Genomic DNA, 25,385 nt, shown 5'->3' with positions numbered 1-25,385 from the left:
GCTAATGCGAAGAAAGAACGAAACTGCCCATCTGGGCTCAGAAGTATCTAACGCTTAATGCTTTATCGTTCAGGGTTCTGAATTCAATCCTCTGAATTTTACCAGCATAATTGAGTGTGAGAAGCCCAACAACGACATCAGTAGGTTTTGCGGTTCCCTGTAAGTATTTTCTGGTAGCCTGAAATCCACACTTTATCTTCCAGAAGGCCCATTTTGTCTACTTCTGTCTAAAAACCCCAAACACTGCGTGAGTTTGAGAAAGACACAGAGAGAGCATCCAAACTGTGACGTATCACAACGAGCCTGGAAAAACTCAGCTACGATAATAATAATAATAACGACGATGGTATTTGTTAAGCGCTTACTACGTGCCGAGCACTGTACCAAGCGCTGAGCTGGATACAAGCAAATGGGGTTGGACACGGTCCCTGTCCCACATGGGGCTCACAGTCTCAAATCCTCATTTTGCAGATGAGGTAACCGAGGCACAGAGAAGTGACTTGCTCAAGGTCACACCACTGACAAGGGGCAGAGGCGGGATTAGGACCCACGACCCGACTCCGAGGCCCCTGCTCTATCCACTACTCCATCCTGCTTCTCTGTGGGAGGCACCCAAACGTTCACCTACAACTACACGCATGCAGAAAGCGGTGGAGACATCTACGGAAAAACAGCGGAACCTAGTGGGAAAAGCACGGGTTTGAGAATCAGAGGACCTGGGCTCTAATCCTGACTCTGCCACTTACCTGCTCTGGGACCTTGGACGAGTCACTTTAATGTATCTGGGCCTCAGTGTTCTCACCTGTAAAATGGGGACTCAATACCCGTTCTTCCACCTACTTGGCACATAGTAGGCGCTTAACAAATTCACTGATAAAATGGGAATTACACGCGTGCCCCGTGAGGCCCTGGACTCCATTCAACCCGATTATCTTGTATCTGCCCCAGTGCTTCGTACAGTGCCTGGCACCTAGTAAGAGCCTATAACAAATACCATTAACAGTAAATAAATACAGAAATGCAATTATTATCATGGCATTTGTCAAGCGCTTACTTTGTGTCAAGTACCGTCCGATGCACTGGGATAGGAACCGGTTATTGTTATGGGAACGTCGTTGAAATTGGACTGAAAACGAAAAGACAGAGTTCTAAACCTCAGGAAGGGATTAATATGTCCATTAACCGTGCACACCTCCTTTCGCCACATCTTAAACAGGGAAAATAAAACACCGAATGTTCCCCTATAAAACTGACTTTCGTGGCCCTCTACGCGAGGAATTGGCCCGCTCCCAAGGAGCCTCTCAATAGATTCTGAGTATGACAAATGCTTCACAGATACTTGATGGAAACTCAAAGCTCAAATCAATTCCTACATCCCCGCTTCCCACCGGATAGGAAAGGAAGGGATGGGGGTGGAGACGTTGTTTGAATTAACGGTTGGTCACCAAGCCTCAGCCGGTAGCCCGTAAAACTTGAGAAGCCAACAGAGGAGCAGGTCCAATTCAGTTCCCGAGTTCCAGAGGAATGGATGGCATTCGCAGGGAGCGAGAGAAGGAAGAGGGATGGCCATGAGGGTAAGGCTTGCTGAAAGAGGATGGTTTTGAGAAGGGCTCGGAAGGAAAGAAGAGCCAAGCTTTGATGAAGCGGACTAAAGACGGCTCTCCGGGCAGGGGAGAGAGGGTGTGAGCAGTGGCCCACAGAGAGTTGAAAGTAGAGGCCTGCCTATTTTCTGATCTAATTTAGACTAGGTCGATCCTTCGATGGACTTTACGGAGACGTTTTTCTACTCACCACTGGGTGACAGGGTGATTGACATCGCCCTACTGTGGAGAATTATCAGTTTAAATATCATGAACGCGACACCCTGTCACCAACTCTGGGCCTCAGCTTTAGGCAGGGAGGCCTCTTTAAGGGGTCCAGCTTGCCGTCCAACTCTGTGTACACAGAGAGGGAAGGTAGAGTCTTTGTAGCCGTGGCTTTGGCTTGCACCTTAGGTGATTGTTTGAGAAGCTAATATAACCTAGTGGAAAGAGCACAGGCCTGGGAATCAAGAGACCTGGTTTCTAATCATTCAGTCATTCATTCAATCATACTTACTGAGCGCTTACTGTGTGCAGAGCACTGTACGAAGCACTTGGAAAGGACAAGTCGGCGACAGAATCCTAATCCTGTCTCTGCCGCTGACCTGCTGAGTGACCTTGGCCAAGTCGCTTAACTTCTCAGCTGTAAAATGGGGATTCGATACCAGTTCTCGCCCCTACTTAGGCCGTGAGCCCTAGAAGGGACGAGGAGCGTGTCTGCTCTGCTCACAGTGTGTCTGCCCACCTTTCAGTACGGTGCTCGGTTCATCGTCGGTAGTTACGGATACTATTCCTTTGACCCCACTTCCCATTTCTTCACAGCCCTGTGTGCTTATATCCCCCAACAGCATACTGGAAAATGGGAAGAAAGTTGGACTGGATAAAGAAAATCTTTTGCTGCGAGGGTGTACAGTTAGAAATACAGAAGAGGTGGAGGGAATAGTAATCTATGCAGGTAGGCATTGGCTCCCGCTGTCGCGCTGTAGCTTCGATTCAGATCCGATCTGAATCTTTGCCATATCTGGGCGTTGGTTTGGTCGCTCTGCTCACAGGCCACGAGACCAAGACTTTGCTGAACAACCAGGGCCCCCGCTACAAGCGCAGCCGACTCGAAAGGCGGATGAATACCGACGTCCTGTGGTGCATCCTCATCCTCGTTTTCTTGTGTGGGTTTTCAGCTGTCGGTGAGTCATATCAGACGGGCCCGAAGTCCAGATTCCCTTCGAGTCTCTTTGCCTGAGAATGGCATGGACGTCTGTCCATTCGTCGTATTTATTGGGTGCTTACTGTGTGCAAAGCCCTGTATTGAGCGCTTGGGAGAGGGTGATGTAACAATAAACAGACCCGGTTCCTGCCCACGGCGAGCTTAGAGCCTGTGGCAGGTAACCCTGGATTCCAATTCTGGACAAGGAAGCAATTGCATCGATTTCTCCTCCCAACATCCTCGCTTATTTGCCGAGAGACAAGCCCAGTTCTCGCCGTGTCCAAGCATAGATTGGGGTGGGTAATAATAATGTTGGTATTTGTTAAGCACTTACTATGTGCAGAGCACTGTTCTAAGCGCTGGGGAGACACAGGGGAATCAGGTTGTCCCACGTGGGGCTCACAGTCTTAATCCCCATTTTACAGATGAGGGAACTGAGGCACCGAGAAGTGAAGTGACTTACCCACGGTCACACAGCTGACAAGTGGCCGAGCCGGGATCCGAACCCATGACCTCTGACTCCAAAGCCCGTGCTCTTTCCACTGAGCCATGCGGGGAGCAAGCCTGAGCTTCTGGGTGATTCCATCCCTGCCGCAGCAGCATCAGTGTGTTCTGAGCACCTACTGTGTGCGGAGCACTGTACTAGATTCATTCAGTAGTATTTATTGAGCGCTTACTATGTGCAGAGCACTGTACTAAGCGCTTGGAATGTACAAATGGGCAACACATAGAGACAGTCCCTGCCCTTTGACGGGCTTACAGTCTAATCGATGCTAAGTGCTTGGGGGTACCCAATAAATTAGAAGCCACAGTCCCTGCCCACAGGGAGCTTAGAAGGACTGTAACATTTTCCTTCTCGAAAGCGACATGAAAGGATCAGGGTGGCATAATGGAAACCGTCGTGGGCAGGGCATGGCACTGCTTATTGTTGTATCGTACTTTCCCAAGTGCTTAGTACAGTGGTCTGCACACAGTAAGCGCTTAATAAATACGAATGAATGAATGAAAAAATATGGGCCAGGAAGTCAAGAGATCGGGGTTCTAATCCCGGCTTGTAGATTGTGAGCCCCTTTCATTCAGTCATTCAGTCGTATTTACTGAGCGCTTACTGTGTGCAGAGGACTGTACTAAGCGCTTGGAAAGTACAATTCGGCGATAAAGACAGACGATCCCTGCCCACACCGGGCTTACATCACCTTTCACCAGAAATAATTCACATTTGTGTATTATTTGCCATGGCTCCTTACAGTGCCCTGCATAGTAGGTGCTTAGTAATTACCATTCCTACCACTTTGCCACCACGTGCCTGCTGTGTGACCTTGGGCAAGTCCCTTCACTTCTCCGTGCTATGTTTGTTCATCTGCAAACCGAGGATAAGATCTCCGGTCTCTCTTCCTCTTCAGCTGTGAGTCCCATGTGGGACTAGGACCGTCCTCTGCACACAGTAAGCGCTCCTTAAATACGACTGAATGAGTGAATGACAAGGACTGGGTCGGGTCTGACTGTATCGTATTGGCTCTAACCCGGTGCTTGGCCCAAAATCAGTGCATAACAAATACCGCATTATTTTGATTACTCCTGACTGAGAGAGAGTGGGTCTAGGGTTGGCAAGTGATGGTGAACCTAACCCCCTCAAGCGCCCCCCACAAACAGACACACGTTTCCTCTCCTGCCCACCCCGGGATCCTGGAGAAGAGCTAAACTGACCACGCTTCTCAGCTCCAACACCCTACAGCTCCAACTGGACTGTCCACCTCAGCCCCAACACCCCGCCTCTCCCCTGGGGAGTATTCCAGGGTCAGGCGGGGTGGGTTTCCAGAAATGACTCCCGTGGCTGGCGTTGGCCCCGGGACCCGACTTTTACCCAGAGCCTCCAGGTCCATCCATGCCAAAGCTGGCTCTCGATCTATCAAGAGCTCACTGTATACATTCCTCTAAAAGATGACCAGGTTCTCAGCAGGGACAGATCGCAGACTTTTGTTGGCTTTTTTGAGCAATTTTAAGAAAGATGAATAGGAGCACCTGAGTCCCTCAAGGAGCAGGGTCCGTGTCTAATTCCACTTGGATACTCTTTCCCAGCTCTTAGTACAGCGTTCTCCCCAGAGTTAGCACTTAATAAATACCATTCCTGTGGTTACCACTACCAGGTGGATTTATTACAAGCTGATTTGGTTTATTGCAACCCGGCATTTCCAAATATAGATCCACCCCAGCAGCACGGCCTAGTGGAAAACGCACAGGACTGGTAGCCGGAGGACCCGTGTTCTAATCCTGGCTCCAGCCCTCACCTATTGTCTGACTCTGGGCGTGGGTATTTCATTTTTCTAGGCCTCAATATCCTCATCTGTAAAATGGGGATACATTACCTGTTCTCCCTCTTACTTAGACTGGGAGCCCCAAGTGGGACAGGGACTGTTTCCAGCCTGATAAACGTGTATCCGTCCCAGCGCTTCGAACAGTGCTCGACAGGTAGTAAGAACATAATAAATGTCAGTATTATTATTACTGCTATTACTATTTTCGTCTCAGGGTTCGCCCTTACCCTTTCCCACCCAGCAGTTCTCGCTCTCTCTGAAAGTCTTCCCAGTCTGAGAGTGCGCTATATCTCTTGGATTCCAGTTTCCATTCTGAATGGATTGTCCAAGCTAAATTATTCTAATCCGGTAGCCTCTTTTGCTCCTTCCACATTTTATAGGGCTTTTCCCCAGTGCACTTCCATGCTATGGTATCATTTTCCTTCTGCTTCCAGTTTGTGCCCTACTATCTTTTCAAGGATTTCCTCAGCCTCGCCTTCGACTTCTTCCTTACAGTGAAATGAGCTCATATCAAAGGCTAATGTGACTGCATTATAATATATGATTATGAACCTCGACTTTAGCCTCGCTTTAAGACGATATGACATCATCGTTTCTTTGTCTAGCTGGAATGAAAAGCATCCTTTTCCAATTGCCCCATAGGTCATGGACTCTGGGCGTGGCGATACGGAGAGAGACAGAGACCGCCGTTTGACGTCCCCGCTCCCGACGGACAAGTCCTGTCCCCAGGGCGAGCGGCAATCTACCTTTTTTGGACAATGATGATTCTTCTTCAGGTAGACAATTTCTTGTATCATCTGAAGAAGTCCTAACCAAGCAGCTCAGGCCCAATAGGTCCGTGACTTTTCCTCGTTTGACCCGTTGTGACAGTATCGGGAGCAATGGGGCCTATTGATAAGATTGAGAGACTCAGTCCTAGACCGGCTCAGCCCCTGGTCTGCTGGGCAACCTTCGGCAAGTAACTGAACGGTCTAGACCTCAGTTTCCTCATCTTTAAAATGGGGATAAAGTTGTTTGGGAGTTCCACATAGATCAGGGGTGGTGTCTGATCTTAAAGCCTGGCGCTTCTCCCGACGCTTAGCACAGAGAACATTCTTAATAAGTATCATAATTATTCACTTTGAAGAGTGGATGAAGTTGGCAAGGGCTTTGTAGAGTTTGCAAGTGCTGTTCTTGCATGCATGGAGTCGGCCAATCCAATCAATCAATCGTACTCATTGAACACTGTACTAAGCACTTGGGAGAGTACGCTATAAAAATATAGCAGAGTTGGTAGACATGTTCCCTGCCCCCAGTGAGCTTACAGTCTAGAGGGGGAGACAGACATTAATATAAATAAATTACGGATATGCACGGATGTGCTGTGGGGCTGAGGGAAGGTGAATAAACAGAGCAGATCCAAGCACAAGGGTGAAACAGAAGGGAGTGAGAGAAGAGGCTTAAGCCCTCTTGGAGGAGATGTGCCTTCAATGAGGCTTTGAAAGTGGGGAGAATGATCATCCATCAGATATGAAGAGGGAGAGTGTTCTAGGCCAGAGGCCGGGTGTGGGCGAGAGGTCGGCGGTGAGAGAGGTGAGATGGAAGTACGGTGAGTAGGTTGGCATTAGAGGAGCAAAGTGTGCGGGCTGAGTTGTAGTAGGAGAGTAGTGAAGTGAGGTAGGAGGACATGGTTTTCTCCCCATTCCCACCGCCCCTCACACCACCATCTGCATGGCAGCCTGCCTCAACAAGGCTGGCCGAGAGGCCCGGCAGAGAAGTGGAGAAGAGGCCCAAAAAGGGAGAAGAACTTCCAGATGCTGCCGGAGAGTGGGGAGCTTGTAGCCCCTCTAGACCGTAAGTTCCTTGTGGGCTGGGAACCTTGAATACCAGCTCTTTTTTACTGTATTCTCCCGAGCATTTAGCCCAGTGCTCTGCACACAGGAAGCGCTCAATAAATATCATTGGTTGAATGAATGATTTTCCAGACCTGCAGAAAGTTCCACATTACAAGACCCATCATCCCCATACCTAGGCTTTTTGGGAAGTTTGGACAATAATTTCACCCATTTTGGGGTAGAGGAATTGGAGGCGTTCCTCAATTACATTAAATCTACAAAGTGAATTCATCTCACCATGAAATTTTGAGCCCCGAAGCAGTGCCCTTGTACCCACAGACTAGATAGCCCTGATCCGGGGGGCTCAGTAGAAGTAGAAAGGGCATTAATAGTTATCGAGCACCAGATCCATATCTAATTCCCACCTATATATCTTTCCTGGGATTTATAACAGTGCTCTGCACACAGTAAGTGCTTCATAAATTATATTACTACTACAGGGTGCAATGCGCTCCACTAAACGTTTGGGAAATATAAAACAAAGAAGTGACATCTTCCCTGCGCACAGAGAACTTACATTCTAACAGGGGAGGCGGATATGAGCATGTTTAGAGATTAGCATCCTCACAGTCAAGATGTAAAGAATGGGGCCGTGGGAGTCCCTTTTTGAAATTCCCACCCTCCTTTAGTGACACTGCTCTCCCAGCCCCGGCTTCTAACAAACCCCTCCACCTTCCAGAGGAAAAGAAGGAGAGAAGAGAGAAGGCAAGGATGGTTAGAAGGAGGAGGACAGGGTGGGCGAGGAGAAGAAGGGGTGTCTCCATAGAGGATGCAAGGATGATTAGAAGGTGCAAGGGAGGAGGAGGAGGTTGTGTAGAAGGTAGAGGGAGGAGATGGAGAAGGAGGAAATGGAAGAGGAGGATGTGGAGGAGCAGGAGGAAGAGGAGCAGAAGATGGCGGAGGGGGAGGAGAAGAAGAAGGAGGAGAAGGAGGAGAGAGATGAGGAGAGTAAGAATGAGGAGAATGAGGAGGAGTATCTCCTTGGCAATTTTTGACTCTGGTTCCTCCACCTCCTCCTGCTCCCCTTACTCAGGGGACACTTTGGAACACTGAAGCCACACTCAACTGGTTCCATGACGATTCAGACATGGTGCTACGTAGAACCTAGATGTCCCATAGGTCTCTGGCATTTGTAGTTTCAGGTAGGCAAGATAGGGTTTCTACAATTGCCAGAAACACTGGCTTGGTCACAGAATCTGGGCCATCTCTAGTCATTTTGGCGATTTCTAGTAAAACAACATCCCGAACCGGGTCCGAGCCTGGGACGACCACCCGGATGTCCTCGTCACACTAACCATTGACTGCCCTTACTTGGTGTCTTGTCTTTACTCAAGTCCTTTTTCTAGAAAACCCTCTTTCTCTGTATTGCCCTGCTGTAATTGTCAAATGGGGCCTTGACCCATTTAAACTGGTACTGAAGACCGGTAACTGAAAAAATGTCCTTATTTGGACAAAACGCTGCTCTAATCATTGTTTTTCAATCTTTCTGAAGCTGAAATGGTGATTGAGCTGGGACTATGAATCCAAGGAAATGCAGGGGAGATGGTGGGGACTTCTTGATGGAAAATTCCCTTGGCTTTCCCAGGATTCTGACTTTTCCTTGTATTTTTTCCCCTCTCTTCTCTCCTTTCTCAGCTTTTTTCAAGTCCAACTAATTAGTCTGAAAATGCTTGCTTCTGTCCAAGCCGTGATATTCGCACTTCCAGACAAATGGATTTCTGCTCTGTGGTATCACCATAAGCTCTTCGTGTTTATTGTGGTAAAATTTTGCCGTGTTCTAAGCATGTTTCCATACTGACTCTAAAGCAACTTGTTTAAACCCTTCAAGGTACAGTACGGCATGGGTTTATTCACGTAGATCCAAGCAATTGAAAATCCTATTGTTTGAAATTCTCTCTCATCCGTCTGCCTCTTGTGTTTTCTAGGTTCTGATTCCAATTTCTTTATACGTTTCCATCGAAATTGTTAAAATATGTCAAGTGTTCTTCATTCATCAAGATAAAGAGCTCTATGATGAAGAAACAGACTCTCGGCTGCAGTGCCGAACTCTGAACATCACTGAAGACCTGGGGCAGATACAGTACATTTTTTCCGATAAAACTGGAACTCTAACGGAGAATAAGATGGTTTTTCGAAGATGCACCATCTCCGGCATTGAGTATTCCCATGATGCCAGTGGTGAGTCAGATATCTCACGTGTAAAACAACATTTTATCTTAAAGCAGGGGCTGAGATCTAAAACCCTCTAGGGATCTCAGGTCACTTTTTCCACCTCCTCTACCAAGCATCCCCTATCTGTCAGTGTCCCTCAAGGCTCTGTTTGTGGTTCACTCTAGTCACTCCCTCACTCTTTTTTTTTTGGAAGGAATTTGTTAAGTGCCTACTATGTGCCAGATGCTATACTGAGTGCTGGGGCAGATATAAATTAATCAGATTATAGGCTATCTCTGCCCCCCATGGGACTCACAGTCTTAATCCCCATTTTACAGATGAGGTAACTGAGGTGCAGAGAAGTGAAGTCACATGCCCAAGATCACACAGCAGACAAGTAGTAGGAGCCGGGATTAGAACCCAGATTTCGGAAAATCTTGCCTCCCTCTTCCCTGACTCTGCCCCCTGCTCCGAAGGTCAGGCGACCAGTTATTTAAACTAATAATAATAATAATAATGTTGGTATTTGTTAAGCGCTTACTATGTGCCGAGCACTGTTCTAAGCACTGGGGTAGACATAGGGGAATCAGGTTGTCCCACGTGGGGCTCACAGTCTTAATCCCCATTTTACAGATGAGGGAACTGAGGCACAGAGAAGTTAAGTGACTTGCCCACAGTCACACAGCCGACAAGTGGCAGAGCTGGGATTCGAACTCATGAGCCCTACGACCTGATCCATCAGTAGCCCCTACGACCAATCACACTCCACAAATCTCCAAAGGCCACTTGCCTCAGACAACCTCAAGGGCCTGGATCAATTAATCAGTGGTATTTGTTGAACACTAACTGTGCGCGGAACACCGTACTATGCTCTGGGTAGGGTACGATACGACAGAGTTGGTAGACACGTCCCCTGCCCACAAGGAGCTTACCACCTAGAGGGGGTGACTTAAAACAATCATCCCAAGCTATACTCTGGACAACCCCTAACTTTCCCTGGCAACTCTTGTTGCTAAAGCTGAGTACAGTGGTCTGCAGTCAGTGCTCAATAAATACCATTCCTCTCCATCCCAGCAGCCTCCACATTAGTCCAAGCACTTATCCTATCTTAAGTGTCTTAAATATACCCTCAACCTGTCAAGTGTGCATTCCTTATCTTTCCTTGAGACATAAATCTTCTCTGAATGCATTCCCAAATTTATCAGGCGAGAATTCCTCAGTGTTTTCGAGCATGAATGTTCCCTGCACTTACGTACAAATGTATCAAGCACAAATTCCCTAAATTTAAAAACATGGATTGTTTTTGAAGTCTTAAATGCAGGGCCAACAGGAAACATCAAGGGGAGTGAACAGACATAGCTTTTAACCCACCTTGTTTACACAAGAGGAAGCTTGCTACTGACCCCTGCAATTCCCCAGACTGAGGTTGCGATTTCAGAAATCAGTAGTCTGCTATGATTTGATTGTTGAACTATAGTTTCTACTTTACTTTAACGGCATGTCTGCTCATTCTAATGTAATAATAAGAATAATCCAGGATGCTGCTGTGCACACAGTAGGTGTTTATTAAACACTACTGCGTGATTATCAATCAAACAGTTCTGTTTATGGAGTGCTCACTGTGGGCAGAGTACTATACTAAATGCTCGGGAGAATACTATATAGTAGAATTGGTAGAAACATTCCCCGCTCGCGAGTTTACAATCTAGAAGGGGAGACAGATATTAATATAAATGAATAAATTATGGATATGTATGTAAGTGCTGAGAGAGGGAAGAACAAGGGGGCGTAGGTTCAAGTTCATTGTCGATTGATTTTATTTGAAGATGGGATCAAAATTAACCCACCATGGGATTACACTTTGGGGTTTTATTCACCATCTATCAATCAAACAATCAGTTGTATTTATCGAGTGCTTAGTGTGGGCAAACCCTCGTACTAAGAGCTTGGGAGAGTACAATATCACTCACCCTTTCCTTTGGATGAATTCCTATCTCATTTTTTCTGGTACCCCTCAACTCCCAAACCAGAGGTGGGATAAGAAGCCAATACTTCATCTTGTGAGAAGGAAGATGGAGTCTAAAAAATCACTATCAGTGCACTGAATTGTTTAGGAAGAGTCCCTGTACATGAGGACATATATGTCCGAATATGTGGCTGTGTGTGAATATATGTGCTCATGTCGGTATGTCTGCACGTGTGTGTTTACATGGGCCTGTGTCAGTGGCTTGCAAGTTACAATTTTCAAGCTACTTTGAAAGCTATATATGCTCTCTGTGATCACAGCTTTGTGGATTTACTGCTTGGAACGAATCACGATGCTCCGCTGCTGTCAAGCTCTGCCTGTCCATCTCCTGAAGGATATGCTGAAATTTCTTGATTCATTTTCCTAATTCTTTTTCATTCCATGCATCTTAGGATAGCACTCTGCCTAGGAATCAGAATTTGGTAAATGATGAAAGGTTTGGATGGTGTATAGGGTTTCCCGGGTGTAGACTGGCTTTCCTCACACTACAGGGCCGTGCTAATGATCGATCAAACGGAGGTGTATACTGAGTGCCTACCGTGAGCTGAACGTTGTGTTGAGTGCTTGAGACAATATCGTAGCATTGGGGGACACAATTCCTTTCTTCAAGATCCGATCGGGGGAGGGATGGTTCATAATGTTCCCCCCTTCTAGACTGTGAGCCCGTTGTTGGATAAGGATTGTCGCTATTTGTTGCCGAATTGTACTTTCCTAGCACTTGGTACAGTGCTCAGCACACAGTAGACCCTCAATAAATACGATTGAATGAAATTAATGTATAGCGCATAATATTTGATTCATATGAGAAGCAGCACTGCTTAGCGGAAAGAGCACAGGCCTCCAAGTCAGAAGGACCTGAAGTGCTTAGTTCGGTGCTCTGCACACAGTAAACACTCCATAAATTCCACTGTTGATGACAGTCTTGACCGTAGCTTAAAAATCTATTGCCTGTGTTGATTCTTTACCTAGAGTTCTTTGTTAGAGAAGGGCGTGTGAGATAGGTCCGAGACCTCCACTCTGAACTGTCCCGGTGGCTTTTATGGCATTATTCAACACTTCTCCTTTTCACTGTCAGTTTAAATGCAGTGACTACGAGATAGTGACCCAGGCAACCCTCAGCCTCTGGCTTGGCCGCAGTACTCTGTCATCTCTAAATATTGATGATATCCTCCTCCAAGAGCTAATCGACGGGAGCAGCCGTGACATTCTCTCTTATTTAAAAGGTGGAAGATGGTGTAGGTGAATATTTAGCAGAATCCCTGACGAGGAGATTCCCCTCTTGGTTATCTGTAAAATGGAGATTAAGACCGCGAGCCCCATGTTTGACATGGCCTGTGTCCAACCTGATTATCTCATATCTACCCCAGGGTTTAGTACAGTGTCTGGCACATAGTAAATACCTAACAAATAACTTAAAAAAGAGTCATTTAGCTTTCCAGATCTGTGCAGTTTGACTTTATTTTCCCACCCTTTTCATTTACTACCACCACACCTTGCATATCTGTTGACAGATGTGTCAGATATTGGCAATATCTGACAATGAGTCTCTTTTAATTCCTCTGGGATTTTTATTTCTCTGTTTAACTATCAAGTGCCCACAAGGCCAGATACCTGCTTAGAACTTTATAGTGACAGCGTGGCTCAGTGGAAAGAGCACGGGCTTTGGAGTCAGGGCTCATGAGTTCGAATCCCAGCTCTGCCACTTGTTGGCTGTGTGACTGTGGGCAAGTCACTTAACTTCTCTGTGCCTCAGTTCCCTCATCTGTAAAATGGGGATTAAGACTGTGAGCCCCACGTGGGACAACCTGATTCCCCTATGTCTACCCCAGCGCTTAGAACAGTGCTCGGCACCTAGTAAGTGCTTAACAAATACCAACATTATTATTATTATTACTTTATCGTGTTAAAAGGACATGTGCCAGGTGGGGCTCTCCACAGTCTCTCATAGACCGGCATGAATTGAAAGATGGCTAGCCAGAATTAGAGATGAAACCTTGGCGGTGGAATAGAATACCTCTGTGCTGCAGCCTCACCTGATTTTTATCATTATTATTATTATTAGCAATAATAATAATAATAGCGACATTTATTAAGCACCAACCCCCATACTAAGTCCTGGGGTAGAATCAAGCTAATCAAGTTGGACACAGCACTTGTCCCGCACTGGGCTAAAAGTAGTGATCCCCACTTTACAGATGAGATAGCTGAGGCACAGAGAAGTGAATTGACTTGTCCGAGGTCACAAAGCAGACAAGTGGCAGACCCTGGATTAGAATCCAAGTCCTTGGACTCCCAGGTCTGTGCTCTTTCCACCAGGCTCCTCTTTTTACTACCTCCCTTTTCACCCCACTATTGGTATTTGGACCCTCTTTGCAATAGGAAATACTGGGGTCTTAGCTACTTGCTGACCGGAGATTGGTCCAATCTTCAAATCAGGTGGGTATGACAGTCCTCAGAGGTGATCTGTATTATAGCCGTATAAATCAGGCAACAGAATCTTTAATGCTTTTCTACCTGTGTGTGGTTCATTCTTCAACCCAGTATTCTGTGCCCAAGAGTGGCGACACAACATTTTGAAAACCTGTGGGCTAACTGACCAACTTGACATCGAATTTCATGAATAGAAATGGACAATCTAACTTGCCTAACTTCCCCCCACCCTCACTCTCCAACCATTTTTAAAGTTTTTCTCTAACAGGCTATTATTCGGGGCTTTCTTCATCCTTATATTTTGGCATATTTCTGGTTTCCCTTTGCCTTGTTCTGAACCTACCGCTTTCAAGCTTCAGTGGGGACCCATTGTGTGTCCATAAACCACATTTCCTTCTTCCCCACATGCACGTCAATCAATCATTGGTATTTATTGAGCGTTTCCTGTGTACCGAGCTCTGTACTAAGCACTTGAGAGAATATAGTACAGCAGAGTTGGTAGACACAAGCAGTTTATAGTGTATTTGGAAAGGTTCCAGACTGAAGAGTCCAAACCTCATCAGTTCTTCCTCCTACAGAAGCTCCATCATCCACCGAGTCCTTGCCCTGGGCCTCTTCCTCCTTTCTTAGAGAGTCTGGGATCAGAATTAAATAATGATAATAACAATGGTATTTATTAAGCTCTTACTATGTACCAAGCATTGTTAGATGCAGGTGCTCGGGGAGTTTTATGCGTTTAAGTTTTCTCAATCCTATTACTTAAGCACTTACTGTGAGCAGAGCGCTGTACTGGTGCTTAGGAGAATATAACAATACAGCAGACAAACTCTCTGCCCACAATTAGCCTACAGTCTAGAGTTTTGATTTTCATGTCCTCCCGGAGGAGGTCAGCCAATTGGCCTTTTAGGCTTCCGTCACACGCTGGACATGGCTTGAAGGAAAGGCCAACGATGCTTTTCAGATCTGTTCCCGAATCCCACCTGAGAGCTCTGAGCCTTCACCAAAAGCAGTTGGAATCTGTACGGTCGTTCTCTGGCTGCATCACCTTGCAGTCCCTCAGAGTGAAGCCGACGCCTGCCATTTTTCAGTCCAATCCCTCAGCTAGAGGAAATATCCCTGCATTTTGCCCCCACTTACGTATCCATCAGTAATTTATTTCAATGTCCGTCTTCCCCTCTGGCCTGTAAGCTCCTCACGGGCAGGGATCGTCTAGACCTATTGCTGTAAGTGCTCGATCGAAAACATTGGTGGATTGACCTGCCTAGTACTTCATCAGTCAATCAGTCAGTGGTATTTACTGTGTGCAGAGCACTGTACCGAGTGTTTGAAAGGGTACAATACAACAGAGTTGGTAGATGTGATCCCTGCCCAAAAGAGCTAATCTCTGTCTGCAAACCTGAAGATTTCATCGTACACTTCCTCTTCCTTATCGTTTACGAAAGGTGTTAAATGAGACGTCTCCACCCTCAAGCTCTCTAAAACTGTGGAGAACCATCTAGGAAGCAGAATTCTAACAAGGACCCTCCACTTCAATGTCTAACTCTGTCCACCCATCCCTGAGTCTTGCTTATTTGTTCACGGCATTACAGAACACTCGGTCGCGGTTGACATCCCGGTGGGTTAGCACTGAATTATGAGAAACTCGAATAATCTTCCCAGTCAGAATCTAGAAACTGCAGAAGCCGAGTGATCTTTCCAATTATTTTGGCCTCCATCTTTATCGATTGTGCTATTCGGCTGAGACTACTCCCTTCCTTCCGAACCATAAACAAGTCACCTTAGGTTCCCCTCCCCTCTGATGTAACATTTTCTCTTGTGAACCTCTAACAATAGCCAGGCGCTTAGCGATGTACCAGGAAGTGGACCCCGAGGAAGAGGAAACAGCGGCGACAGGTGGGGCGCTCTCTTGGCGGGGAAACATCGGCGGCCATGGGGGCGCCCAGACCATCCCCGGACTCCAGCCTAGCCAGTCCCCCCGCCGGCCTGGCGGCAGGACCGAAGCCCAGGGAGACCGCATCCTGTCCAAGAACGCAGCGTTCAGCAGCCCCACGGTGAGTTTCGGAGCAGGAAACCATTTCCCTGGACGGGCTGCGTCGGGCCGCGACAACCACGATGATGGTGGAATTTGTTAAACCCTGACGACGAGTCAGGCACGGTAAACGCCGGGGTAGATGGAAGGTGATCGGGTCGGATGCGGTCTCTGTCCCACCTGGGTTTTACAGTCATTCAATTGTTCTATTGTATTTTTTGAGTGCTTACTGTGTGCAGGGCACTGTTCTAAGAGCTTGAGATAGTACAATGTAAAAACGAACAGACACATTCTCTGCCCGGTCTAAAATAGGGAGGAGACCAGGGTTTGAAGCCCCATTTGCAGAGGAGGAACTAAATCCCAGCCCTCCTAATTCCCGAACTGCTTCTCTTTCCAAGGTCTTCCGTGCGGCTACGGGAAGCACCTCCGTTTTCAATATGTGTACGAGTGTGGGTGCGTGTATTCGTGCGTCATCACACAAGGGGAAAGACTTGCTGTCTTCCCTTCTGTCTCAGGAAGTGAGGCGAATCAATCAATCAGCCGTATTTATTGAGCACTTACTCCGTGCAGAACACTTTACCAAGTGCTTGGGAGAGTACAATAAACAGAGTTGGCAGACACGTTCCACGCCGCTGCTTCTCTTGTGGCTGTGGGCTGGAATCCCCTCTACACTCCCAAATCCTATCAGTCGATCAATCAGTCTGTCGACCAAAGGTATTTATCAAACGCTTACCGGGTGCAGAGCTCTGTGCTAAGCCCTTAGGAGAATACAGAGTGACAGATTCCCTGCCCACAACAAGTTTACAGTCAATAATGTGAATAAGTCATTTACAGATCTATCCCTATATGCTGCGGGGCTGAGGGTGTGCTGACTATCAAGTGCCCAAAGGGAACGGATTTTTTTTTTTAATGGTATTTATTAAGCGTTTACTATGTGCCAAGAACTGTTCTAAGCGCTGAGTGGAATGGAAGGGAACCCCTATAGATTCTTGGAGCAGATCAATCAGTCAGTCGTATTTATTGAGGACTTACTGTGTGCAGAGCCCTGTACTAAGCACTTGGGAGAGTACAATATAACAATAAACAGACACCTTCCCTGCCCACAGCAAGCTTACAATCTATCAACCCTCTCTCTCCCCCCTCTCCGGTACATTCATTCATTCATTCATTCAATAGTATTTATTGAGCACTTACTATGTGCAGAGCACCGTACTGAGCGCTTGGAATGGACAAATCGGTAACAGATAGAGACAGTCCCTGCCCTTTGATGGGCTTACGGTCTCATCGGGGGAGACGGACAGACGAGAACGATGGCGATAAATAGAGTCGAGGGGAAGAACATCTCATTAAAACAATAGCAAATAAATAGAATCAAGGCGATGTACATTTCATTAACAAAATAAAATCGAACACTCTAACGCAGCCCTCCACAATCACATCTAAGCCCCACGGTTCCAGCCCTAGATACATTCAGCCTCTCCCCGATCCCCCAACTTGACAAACACTCAAAGCCCCGAAAGGCCCCATTCGATCAACCGAACGACCGAAAAGGCTGCCAAAAAAAAAGGGCCTGTATCCTTATTCATTCATTCATTCAACAGTATTTATTGAGCGCTTACTATGTGCAGAACACTGTACTAAGCACTTGGAATGTACAATTCGGCAACGGATAGAGACAGTCCCTGCCCAATGACAGGCTCACAGTCTAATCGGGGGAGACGGACAAAAACAAGACAACATAATCACGATAAATAGAATCAAGGGGATGGACACCTCATTAACAAAATAAATAGGGTAATAAAAATATACACAAATGAGCACACTGCTGAGGGGAGGGGGAGGGGGAGGAGGCACTTAGATCCTTAGGCACTTGGTATATGCCTCACCCTCAGCCCCACAACTGTAATTTATTTATATTAACGTCTGATTCCGCCTCCAGACTCTAAGCTCACTGTGGGCCGCTGTATTCTATTGAGCACTTAGTAATAATAATGATAATAATCATCGTGGTACTTGCTACGCACTTACTGTGTGCCAAGCACTGTTCTAAGTGCTAGGGTGGATGAGAGTTAATCAGATTGGACAGAGTCCCTGTCCCACATGGGCTCACGCTCTCAATCCCTATTTTACAGATGTGGTAACTGAGGCCCAGAGAAGTGAAGTGACTAGCCGAAGGTCACACAGCAGACATATGGCAGAGCCGGGATTAGAACCCATGACTTTCTGACTCCCAGGCCCGTGCCCAATCCATTAAGTCACGCTGCCTCTCCTTAGCCCCGTTGCGTGCCCTAGACACAGAAAGCACTCTGATAATACCACTGATAGATTGACTGATGGGAGGACCCAACTAGAGAAGAATGTTTATATCACTGCATCATCGCTCTTATCCGATTCCTTTCCATATAGAGCCCGGGCCTAGAAGTCAGAAGGTGCTGGGTTCTAATCCCCGCTCCGCCACTTGTCTGCTGTGTGACCTTGGCAAGTCACTTCCCTTCTCTGTGCCTCAGTTACCTCGTCTGTAAAATGGGGGTCCAATCCTACTCCTTCCTATTTAGAATGGGAGCCGCAGGTGGGACAGGGACGATGTCCTCCCACAGCACTTAGAGCAGGGCTTGGCCCCTAGTAAGTGCTTAACATGTATCACAACGATAATAATCATTATTCTCATTATCATTATTACCATCTCCAGGAAAAAGACATCAGCCCTGATCCTGTCCTGCTCGAGAAGGTGAATGAATGTGCCAGGGTTCTGCAGACCATGAGATACGAGGGACAGCCAGGAATCCAACTCAGCCCTGACCTGGCAGATGTCTTGGATTTCTTCATAGCCTTGACCATCTGCAACACGGTGGTGGTGACATCTCCCCGGCGGTCCGAACCAAAGGTGAGTTAGAAAAGTGAGCCCACAAAGCCAGTGAACGTCCTCTTTGGGGACTATCTCTGCTTTATTACCTCATCTGTAAAATGGGGATTGATTGTGAGCCCCACGTGGGACAACCTGATCACCTTGTATCCCCCAGCGCTTAGAACAGTGCTCTGCACATAGTAAGCCCTTAACAAATACCAAGATTATTATTATTATTATTATTTAACATCGCTCTCCGGTCCTCACCGGTAAAACTGAATCTTCCTCCCCGGGACCATCCGACGTGAGGTAAGCGTGGCCCTGCCTTCTAGAATCTGACACTGCCCAGAGGAAGAGGACCGTGACGGTGATTCACCCAGTCGCTAGGAAAACGGCCCACTGGGCGAAGGGACGGCCCTGGTAAAAAGAATCACCAAAACCATGAAACTCACTCTTGCTATTTTGGATGTGGTTCCCAAAGGATTTTCCTGTCTCTTTTCATGCAGATTGGCAGGAGGGAGAGTGGTTTGGGAATGTGGCCTTGGTTGACATGAGATGGTAACTCTCTGCCCTTTTGAGATCATTATTATTGTTATTTATCATTTTTGTTCCGTGTTTACTTCGCGTCAAGCATTGAACTAAAGCGCTGGAGTAGATCCAGGTTAATCGGGTTGGACACAGTCCCTGCTCCACATGGGGCTCACAGTCAAAGTAGGAGGGAGTGGGATCTGTAGTCCCCATTTTACAGTTGAGGAAACTGAAGCTCAGAGAAGTGAAGTGACTTGTCCAAGGTCACACGGCAAGCAGTCGGCAGAGTCGCGATTAGAACCCATGCTCTTTGCTCAAGTGCTTGGCGCACAGTAAGCGTGAGAAACGGCATGGTATAGTGGATGGAGCACAGGCCTGGGAGTCAGAAGGTCATGGGTTCTAATCCCAGGGCCGCCACTTCTCTGCTGGGAGACCTTGGGCAGGTCACTTCACTTCTCTGGGCCTCAATTCCCTCATCTGTAGAATGGGGATGGGGACCGTGTCCAACCGGATTTCCTTGGGACCACCCCAGAGCTTAGTAAAGTGCTTGGCACGCGGTCAGTGCTTAAGAAATATCACAGTTGTTATTATCATCATTAATGATAATAAGCACCACGGTGATCATTATCCCGATGATTAGGGAGAAGCGCGATACGAAGCCGAGAGCCCGGACGAAGCTGCCCTGGTGCAGGCGGCCCGGGCCTACGGCTGCGAGCTGGCCGGCCGGGGGCCGGGCCGGGTCTCCGTCACCCTGCCGCTCCTGGGGAGGCTCTCCTTCCGCCTCTTCCACACGCTGGCCTTCGACGCCGTCAGGAAGAGGATGTCCGTGGTGGTCCGACACCCGCTCACCGGGGAAATCAACGTGTACACCAAAGGAGCGGATTCCGTCATGCTGGGCCTTCTTCGGGCTTGCCCGGCAGGTTCGGCGTTCTCCCTCTCGTCCCTCCCCCGTTTCCCATCCCTTCCGGTCTCCTCCTGCTGCGGCCCGGAGAGGCTCCTAGGAGCTCCTGCTTCTGGCTCCGCTTCTCCGGCGGCGTGCTAGCTACCTCTGGTGGCCCTGGCTTTCGATGTTAGCACCGAAGGGCTTGGATCCCCTCCTACCTCACCTCGCTACTCTCCTTCTACAGCCCAGCCCGCGCACTTCCCTCCTGTCGCCCTAACCTTCTCACGGTACCTCAGTCTCGACTAGCCGGTCGCCGACCCCTCGCCCACATCCTGCCTCTTCCCCGGAACATCCTCCCTCCTCAAATCCAACGGAAAATTGACCCTCCCTCCCTTCAAAGCCTTATCAAGCGAAAACTGCTCACTATTGGCCTCATTCATTCATTCGATAGTATTTATTGAGCGCTTACTATGTGCAGAGCACTGGACTAAGCGCTTGGAACGAACAAGTCGGCAACAGATAGAGACAGTCCCTGCCCTCTGACGGGCTTACGGTCTAATCGGGGGAGACGGGCGGACGAGAACGATGGCGATAGAGTCGAGGGGAAGAACATCTCATTAAAACAATGGCAAATAAATAGAATCAGGGTGACGTACATCTCATTAAACAAAATAAATAGGGTGATGAAGATCTATACGGTCGAGCGGACGAGTACGGTGCCGAGGGGATGGGACGGGAGAGGGGGAGGAGGAGAGGGAAAGGGGGGAGAAGAGGGTTTAGCTGCGGAGAGGTGAAAGGGGGGTAGAGGGAGCAGAGGGAAAAGGGGAGCTCAGTGTGGGAAGGCCTCTTGGGGGAGGTGAGCTTTAAGTAGGGATTTGAAGAGGGGAAGAGAATGAGTTTGAGGGAGGCGAGGAGGGAGGGCGTTCCGGGACCGCGGGAGGACGCGGCCCGGGGGTCGACGGCGGGATAGGCGAGACCGAGGGACGGTGAGGAGGCGGGCGGCGGAGGAGCGGGGCGTGCGGGGTGGGCGGTAGAAAGAGCTTCGAAGCTCTCCATCACTTTACCCCCTTCTACCTCACGTCCCTTCTCTCCTTCTGTAGCCCGGCCCGCACACTCTGCTCCTCTGATGCAAACCTTCTCACTGTGCCTCCTTCTCTCCTGTCCACCGTCGACCCCTGGCCCACGTCCTACCTCTAGCCTGGAATGCCCTCCCTCCTCACATCCCCCAAACTAGTACATTTCCCCCCTTCAGAGCCCTACTGAGAGCTCACCTCCTCCAGGAGGCCTTCCTAGACTGAGCCCCCTTTTCCTCTGCTCTCCGTCCCTTCCCCGCCCCTCAGCGCTTGTCTATATATGTACATATTTATAATTCTATTTATTTTATTAATGCTGTATATATCTAGAATTCTATTCATGTTGATGCCGCTGATGCCTTTATACTTGTTTTGGTGTCTGTCTGCCCCCTTTCTAGACTGTGAGCCCGCTGTTGGGCAGGGATTGTCTCTATCTGTTGCCGAATCGCACTTTCCAACACTGCCCACAGTGAGCGCTCAATAAATAATCATCGGTCGATCGACTGATCTTGTCGATCTTCTCTGGCCAGCCAGTCTCTCTTAGTGAACTGGGGATGGGCTGGCCGGGCCAGACCTTCAGGCAGTGGAAAGGTCACAGGACTGGAAGTCAGGAGACCCGAGTTCTAAATTTGGCTCCACCACCTGCCTGCTGTTTGACCGTGGGCAAGTTACTTGACTGCTCTGTGCCTCAGTTTCCTCATCCGCAAAATGTGAATAAAATATCCGTTCCTCATCCCCCTTAGACATCAATCCCCGTGATGGAAAAAGACTAGTGTCCGAGCTGATCACCTGGCATTTAACACAGACTTTTTGTTTGTGTGTGATTTAGTGATTTTAGCTCTGAGCTTCTTCTTAACTAAGGGTCACCTTTCATCCTCCACATTCCCTTTACAGAAAGCAATTCCCGTGTGCTAAGGGGGTTTGTTTTACCTTACCCCTCCAAAAAGAATCCCAAAAGTTAGGGAAACTTCTGTGAAGGCTACTTGGCAGCTTCTCTACTTCTCTGAAATAGACTTCTTTAACGTGGGGGAATGTGCAATGATTACTTTTGTAAACCGTGTAATGGAAGTTTGGGGATTTTAATGAAATGGGAAAAAAATTGAGCCTCGACTTAGTCGATTCATTAAGAGGTACAAGGATACTACTAGGGAGCATTTTGTTTTAGAGTTTCTAATTTTAATCAAATTTTGCAACCGCACTATTACACATTTGGCGCCCATTAAAAATGAACAAAATCTCTCCCAGCATTTAAAGTTAATCGCGGAGAAATCTCGTGGTGGACCCATTTTTCTTTTATGGCATTTGCTAAGCACTTAATATGTGTCAAGCACTATTCTAAGTGCTGAGGTAGATTCAAGATAATCAGGTTGGACACCGTCCCCGTCCCACATGGGTCACATAGGCTAAGTCAGAGGGAGGAGAATTTAATGCTCCTTTTGCAGATGTTAAGTGACTCGCCTCGGGTTTTACACAGCAGCGGTAGAGCCAAAATTAGAATCCTGGTGATCTGCCTCCCAGGCCCGTGCTCTTTCTGCTAGGCCGTGCCGCTTCCGTGTCCCGTTTCCCAGATGGCGAGGGAGACGGGGTCCGTGGTGATGCTACGTGGATGCTCGGGGGAGCGGTGGTAGAATCCTCCAGTGGGTGTTGAATTTCATGAACCACAAGAAACATCCTGGAATTACTTGGGAAACTGGCAGCGAGCCAGACGTGTTCCCTGGCCACAGTGCGCTAACAGTCCCCTCAGCTTCTGTCTAGCCCAGTGATGATGGTATTTGTTAAGCGCTTACTATGTGCAAAGCACTGTTGTAAGCGCTGGGGGGGATACAAGATAATCAGGTTGTCCCACGTAGGGCTCACGGTTTTAATCCCCATTTCACAGATGAGGTAACTGAGGCACAGAAAAGTTGTGCCTTTGCCCAAAGTCACACAGCTGACAAGCGGCGGAGCCGGGATTAGACCCCGTGACCTCTGGCTCCCAAGCCCGGGCTCTTTCCGGTGCTTAGCACATAGTGAGCACTTATTCGGTCATCGTCATCATCAGTTCAATTCAGTTAGATTTATTGAACGCTTACTGTGTGCCAAGCGCTGTACTAAGCCCTTGGGAGAGCACAATATAATAATAAACAGACACACTGCCGGCCCATATTGGGCTCACAGTCTAGAGACATCATCGTCGTTATTATTACCGAGTAAAACTGGCTTTGGAAATTTTGTTTTTTCGCTATTACTACCTGCAGATGCCTCTCTTAGAGCTACGCTGCTCCTCCTCCTCCTCTCCTTCCTCCTCCTCCTTTTTCTCCTCCTCTTCCACCTCTTTTTCCTCCTTGCCCTCTTCCTCTCCTCCTTTTTTTCCTCCTTGCCCTCTTCCTCTCCTCCTTTTTTTCCTCCTCCTTCTCATGGCGTAGTGAGAAGCAGCAGGGCGTAGTGGATAGAGCACGGGCCTTGGAGTCAGAAGGTCATGGGTTCTAATCCTGCCTCCGCCATTCTGTCTGCTGTGTGACTTGGGGCAGGTCACTTCATTTCTCTGTGCCTCAGTTCTCTCATCTGTAAAATGGGGTTTGAGACTGTGAGCCCCACGTGGGACAGGGACTGTGTCCAAGCCGATTTGCTGGTATCCACCCTGGCACTTAGTAAAGTACCTGGAACATAATAATAATAATAACAGTAATATTATTAAGCCCTTACTATGTGCCAAGCACGGTTCTAAGCGCTGGGGTAGATACGAGTGTATCAAGTTGTCCCACGTGAGGTTCACAGTCTTAATCCCCATTTTACAGATGAATTTTACATTTTACATAGTAAGCGCTTAACAGATACCACAATTATTATTATTCTCCTTCTCCTCTTTCCCCTCCTGCTCCTCTCCCAGCTCCGGCTCTCCTTCCCGGCAGTCGGTGGCCAACTGACCCCTGGTCAGTCCACAGCCCCGATCCCGAGCCGCGGCCTCGGTCAGGGGCTGGCGCTGGGTCAGGGCTTTGTCCGAGCTTCGGAATCCATGCCCGGCCAAGGGCAGCAGGGAGTCTGCAGCTCTGGAGTCTTGATTAGGAACCAAACAAAAGAAGAAAAGAAAGGAAAGAAAGGAAAAAACACACCCACTTTGCAATGTTTCCAGTTAGAACAGGCACACTGGCACTCTTCCCCTTACTAGTGCCCATGGCCTAGTGGACTTGGAGTCAGGAAGCCTGCGTTCCAATCCTCGCTCCGCCATTTGGCTGCTTTTGTGACCTTGGACAAGTCACCTAACTTTTCTGTACCTCAGTTTCCTCATCTGTAAAATGAGGAAACGAGCCCCTTGGACGTCGAACCTCCTGAGCGATAAGCTCTAAGTCCGATCTCATCGTCCCGTGTGTACTCCGGCCTTTAGCATGATGTTTGGCACAAAGTAAATCCATTCAATTCAATCGTATTTCTTAAGTGCTCACTATGTACAGAGCACTCCACTGCGTGCTCGGGAAAGTACGATACAGCAATAAAGAGTAACGGTCCCTGCCCACGACGAGCTCAGAATCTAGAGCGGGGGAGAACGCTTAACAACTTTCACAATTTTTACTCCCAATCATTCCGCCTCATTTCTCCCGTCCCTGGATTTCACCGAGTCCCTGGTCCCAGTCTGCCAAGGAGCTGGGGGATCCTGGGCGTGATGGGATGTGCGTGTTGGGGTTGGGGAGGCGGGGAGGAAAGAAGAAATTCGTTCCCCGGGGAGCTCGGTACTTCCCAGCTCCAATTTCCACAGAGGCCCGGCCTCGGGACAAGGCTCCTGCTCCCTCTCTGACGGCCCGTCTTGTGTTCTGGTGTAGATGTCCCGGAGGCAGAACAGCAAAGGAAAATTGAAAGCCAAACGCAGAAGTCCCTGAGCCGGTATGCTGCGGATGGACTTCGGACCCTCTGTATCGCCAAAAGGGTAGGGGGACGGGGTTCTCTGGAGGGAGGGGAGATAATAATAATGTTGGTATTTGTTAAGCGCTTACTATGTGCAGAGCACTGCTCTAAGCGCTGGGGGAGATACAGGGGAATCAGGTTGTCCCACGTGAGGCTCACAGATAATCCCCATTTTACAGATGAGGGAACTGAGGCCCAGAGAAGTGAAGTGACTTGCCCACAGTCACCCAGCTGACAAGTGGCAGAGCGGGGATTCGAACCCATGACCTCTGACTCCAAAGCCCGTGCTCTTTCCACTGAGCCACGCTGCTCCTCTAAAAGTCAACATAATAATGCTGGTATTTAAGCGCTTACTCTGTGCAGAGCACTGTTCTAAGCGCTGGGGGAGATACAGGGTAATCAGGTTGTCCCACGTGAGGCTCACAGTTAATCCCCATTTTACAGATGAGGGAACTGAGGCCCAGAGAAGTTAAGTGACTTGCGTCGCACAGCTGACAAGTGGTGGGGCTGGGATTCGAACCCATGACCTCTGACTCCCAAGCTCGGGCTCTTTCCACTGAGCCACGCT

General features: G+C 48.3%; 1 protein-coding gene across 4 annotated transcripts in view; it reads left to right on the top strand.

The window, feature by feature from the left end:
* ATP10A (ATPase phospholipid transporting 10A (putative)) overlaps positions 1-25,385 on the top strand; it is an 88,864-nt gene that overhangs the window by 39,066 nt on the left and 24,413 nt on the right. For all 4 annotated transcript variants that reach the window (XM_029046667.1, XM_029046665.1, XM_029046668.2 and 1 more), the window contains exons 3-11: positions 74-159; positions 2,429-2,535; positions 2,633-2,764; positions 5,742-5,875; positions 8,899-9,151; positions 15,414-15,631; positions 18,299-18,493; positions 19,623-19,902; positions 24,736-24,839. In XM_029046667.1, coding sequence (XP_028902500.1) covers positions 74-159; positions 2,429-2,535; positions 2,633-2,764; positions 5,742-5,875; positions 8,899-9,151; positions 15,414-15,631; positions 18,299-18,493; positions 19,623-19,902; positions 24,736-24,839 — 1,509 coding nt within the window. The remainder of the gene's footprint in view (positions 1-73; positions 160-2,428; positions 2,536-2,632; positions 2,765-5,741; positions 5,876-8,898; positions 9,152-15,413; positions 15,632-18,298; positions 18,494-19,622; positions 19,903-24,735; positions 24,840-25,385) is intronic.

Source organism: Ornithorhynchus anatinus, chromosome 18 (genome assembly GCF_004115215.2).
Source record: "Ornithorhynchus anatinus isolate Pmale09 chromosome 18, mOrnAna1.pri.v4, whole genome shotgun sequence".
NCBI lineage: Eukaryota > Metazoa > Chordata > Mammalia > Monotremata > Ornithorhynchidae > Ornithorhynchus > Ornithorhynchus anatinus.
This window is presented reverse-complemented; position numbering and strand designations above follow the sequence as displayed.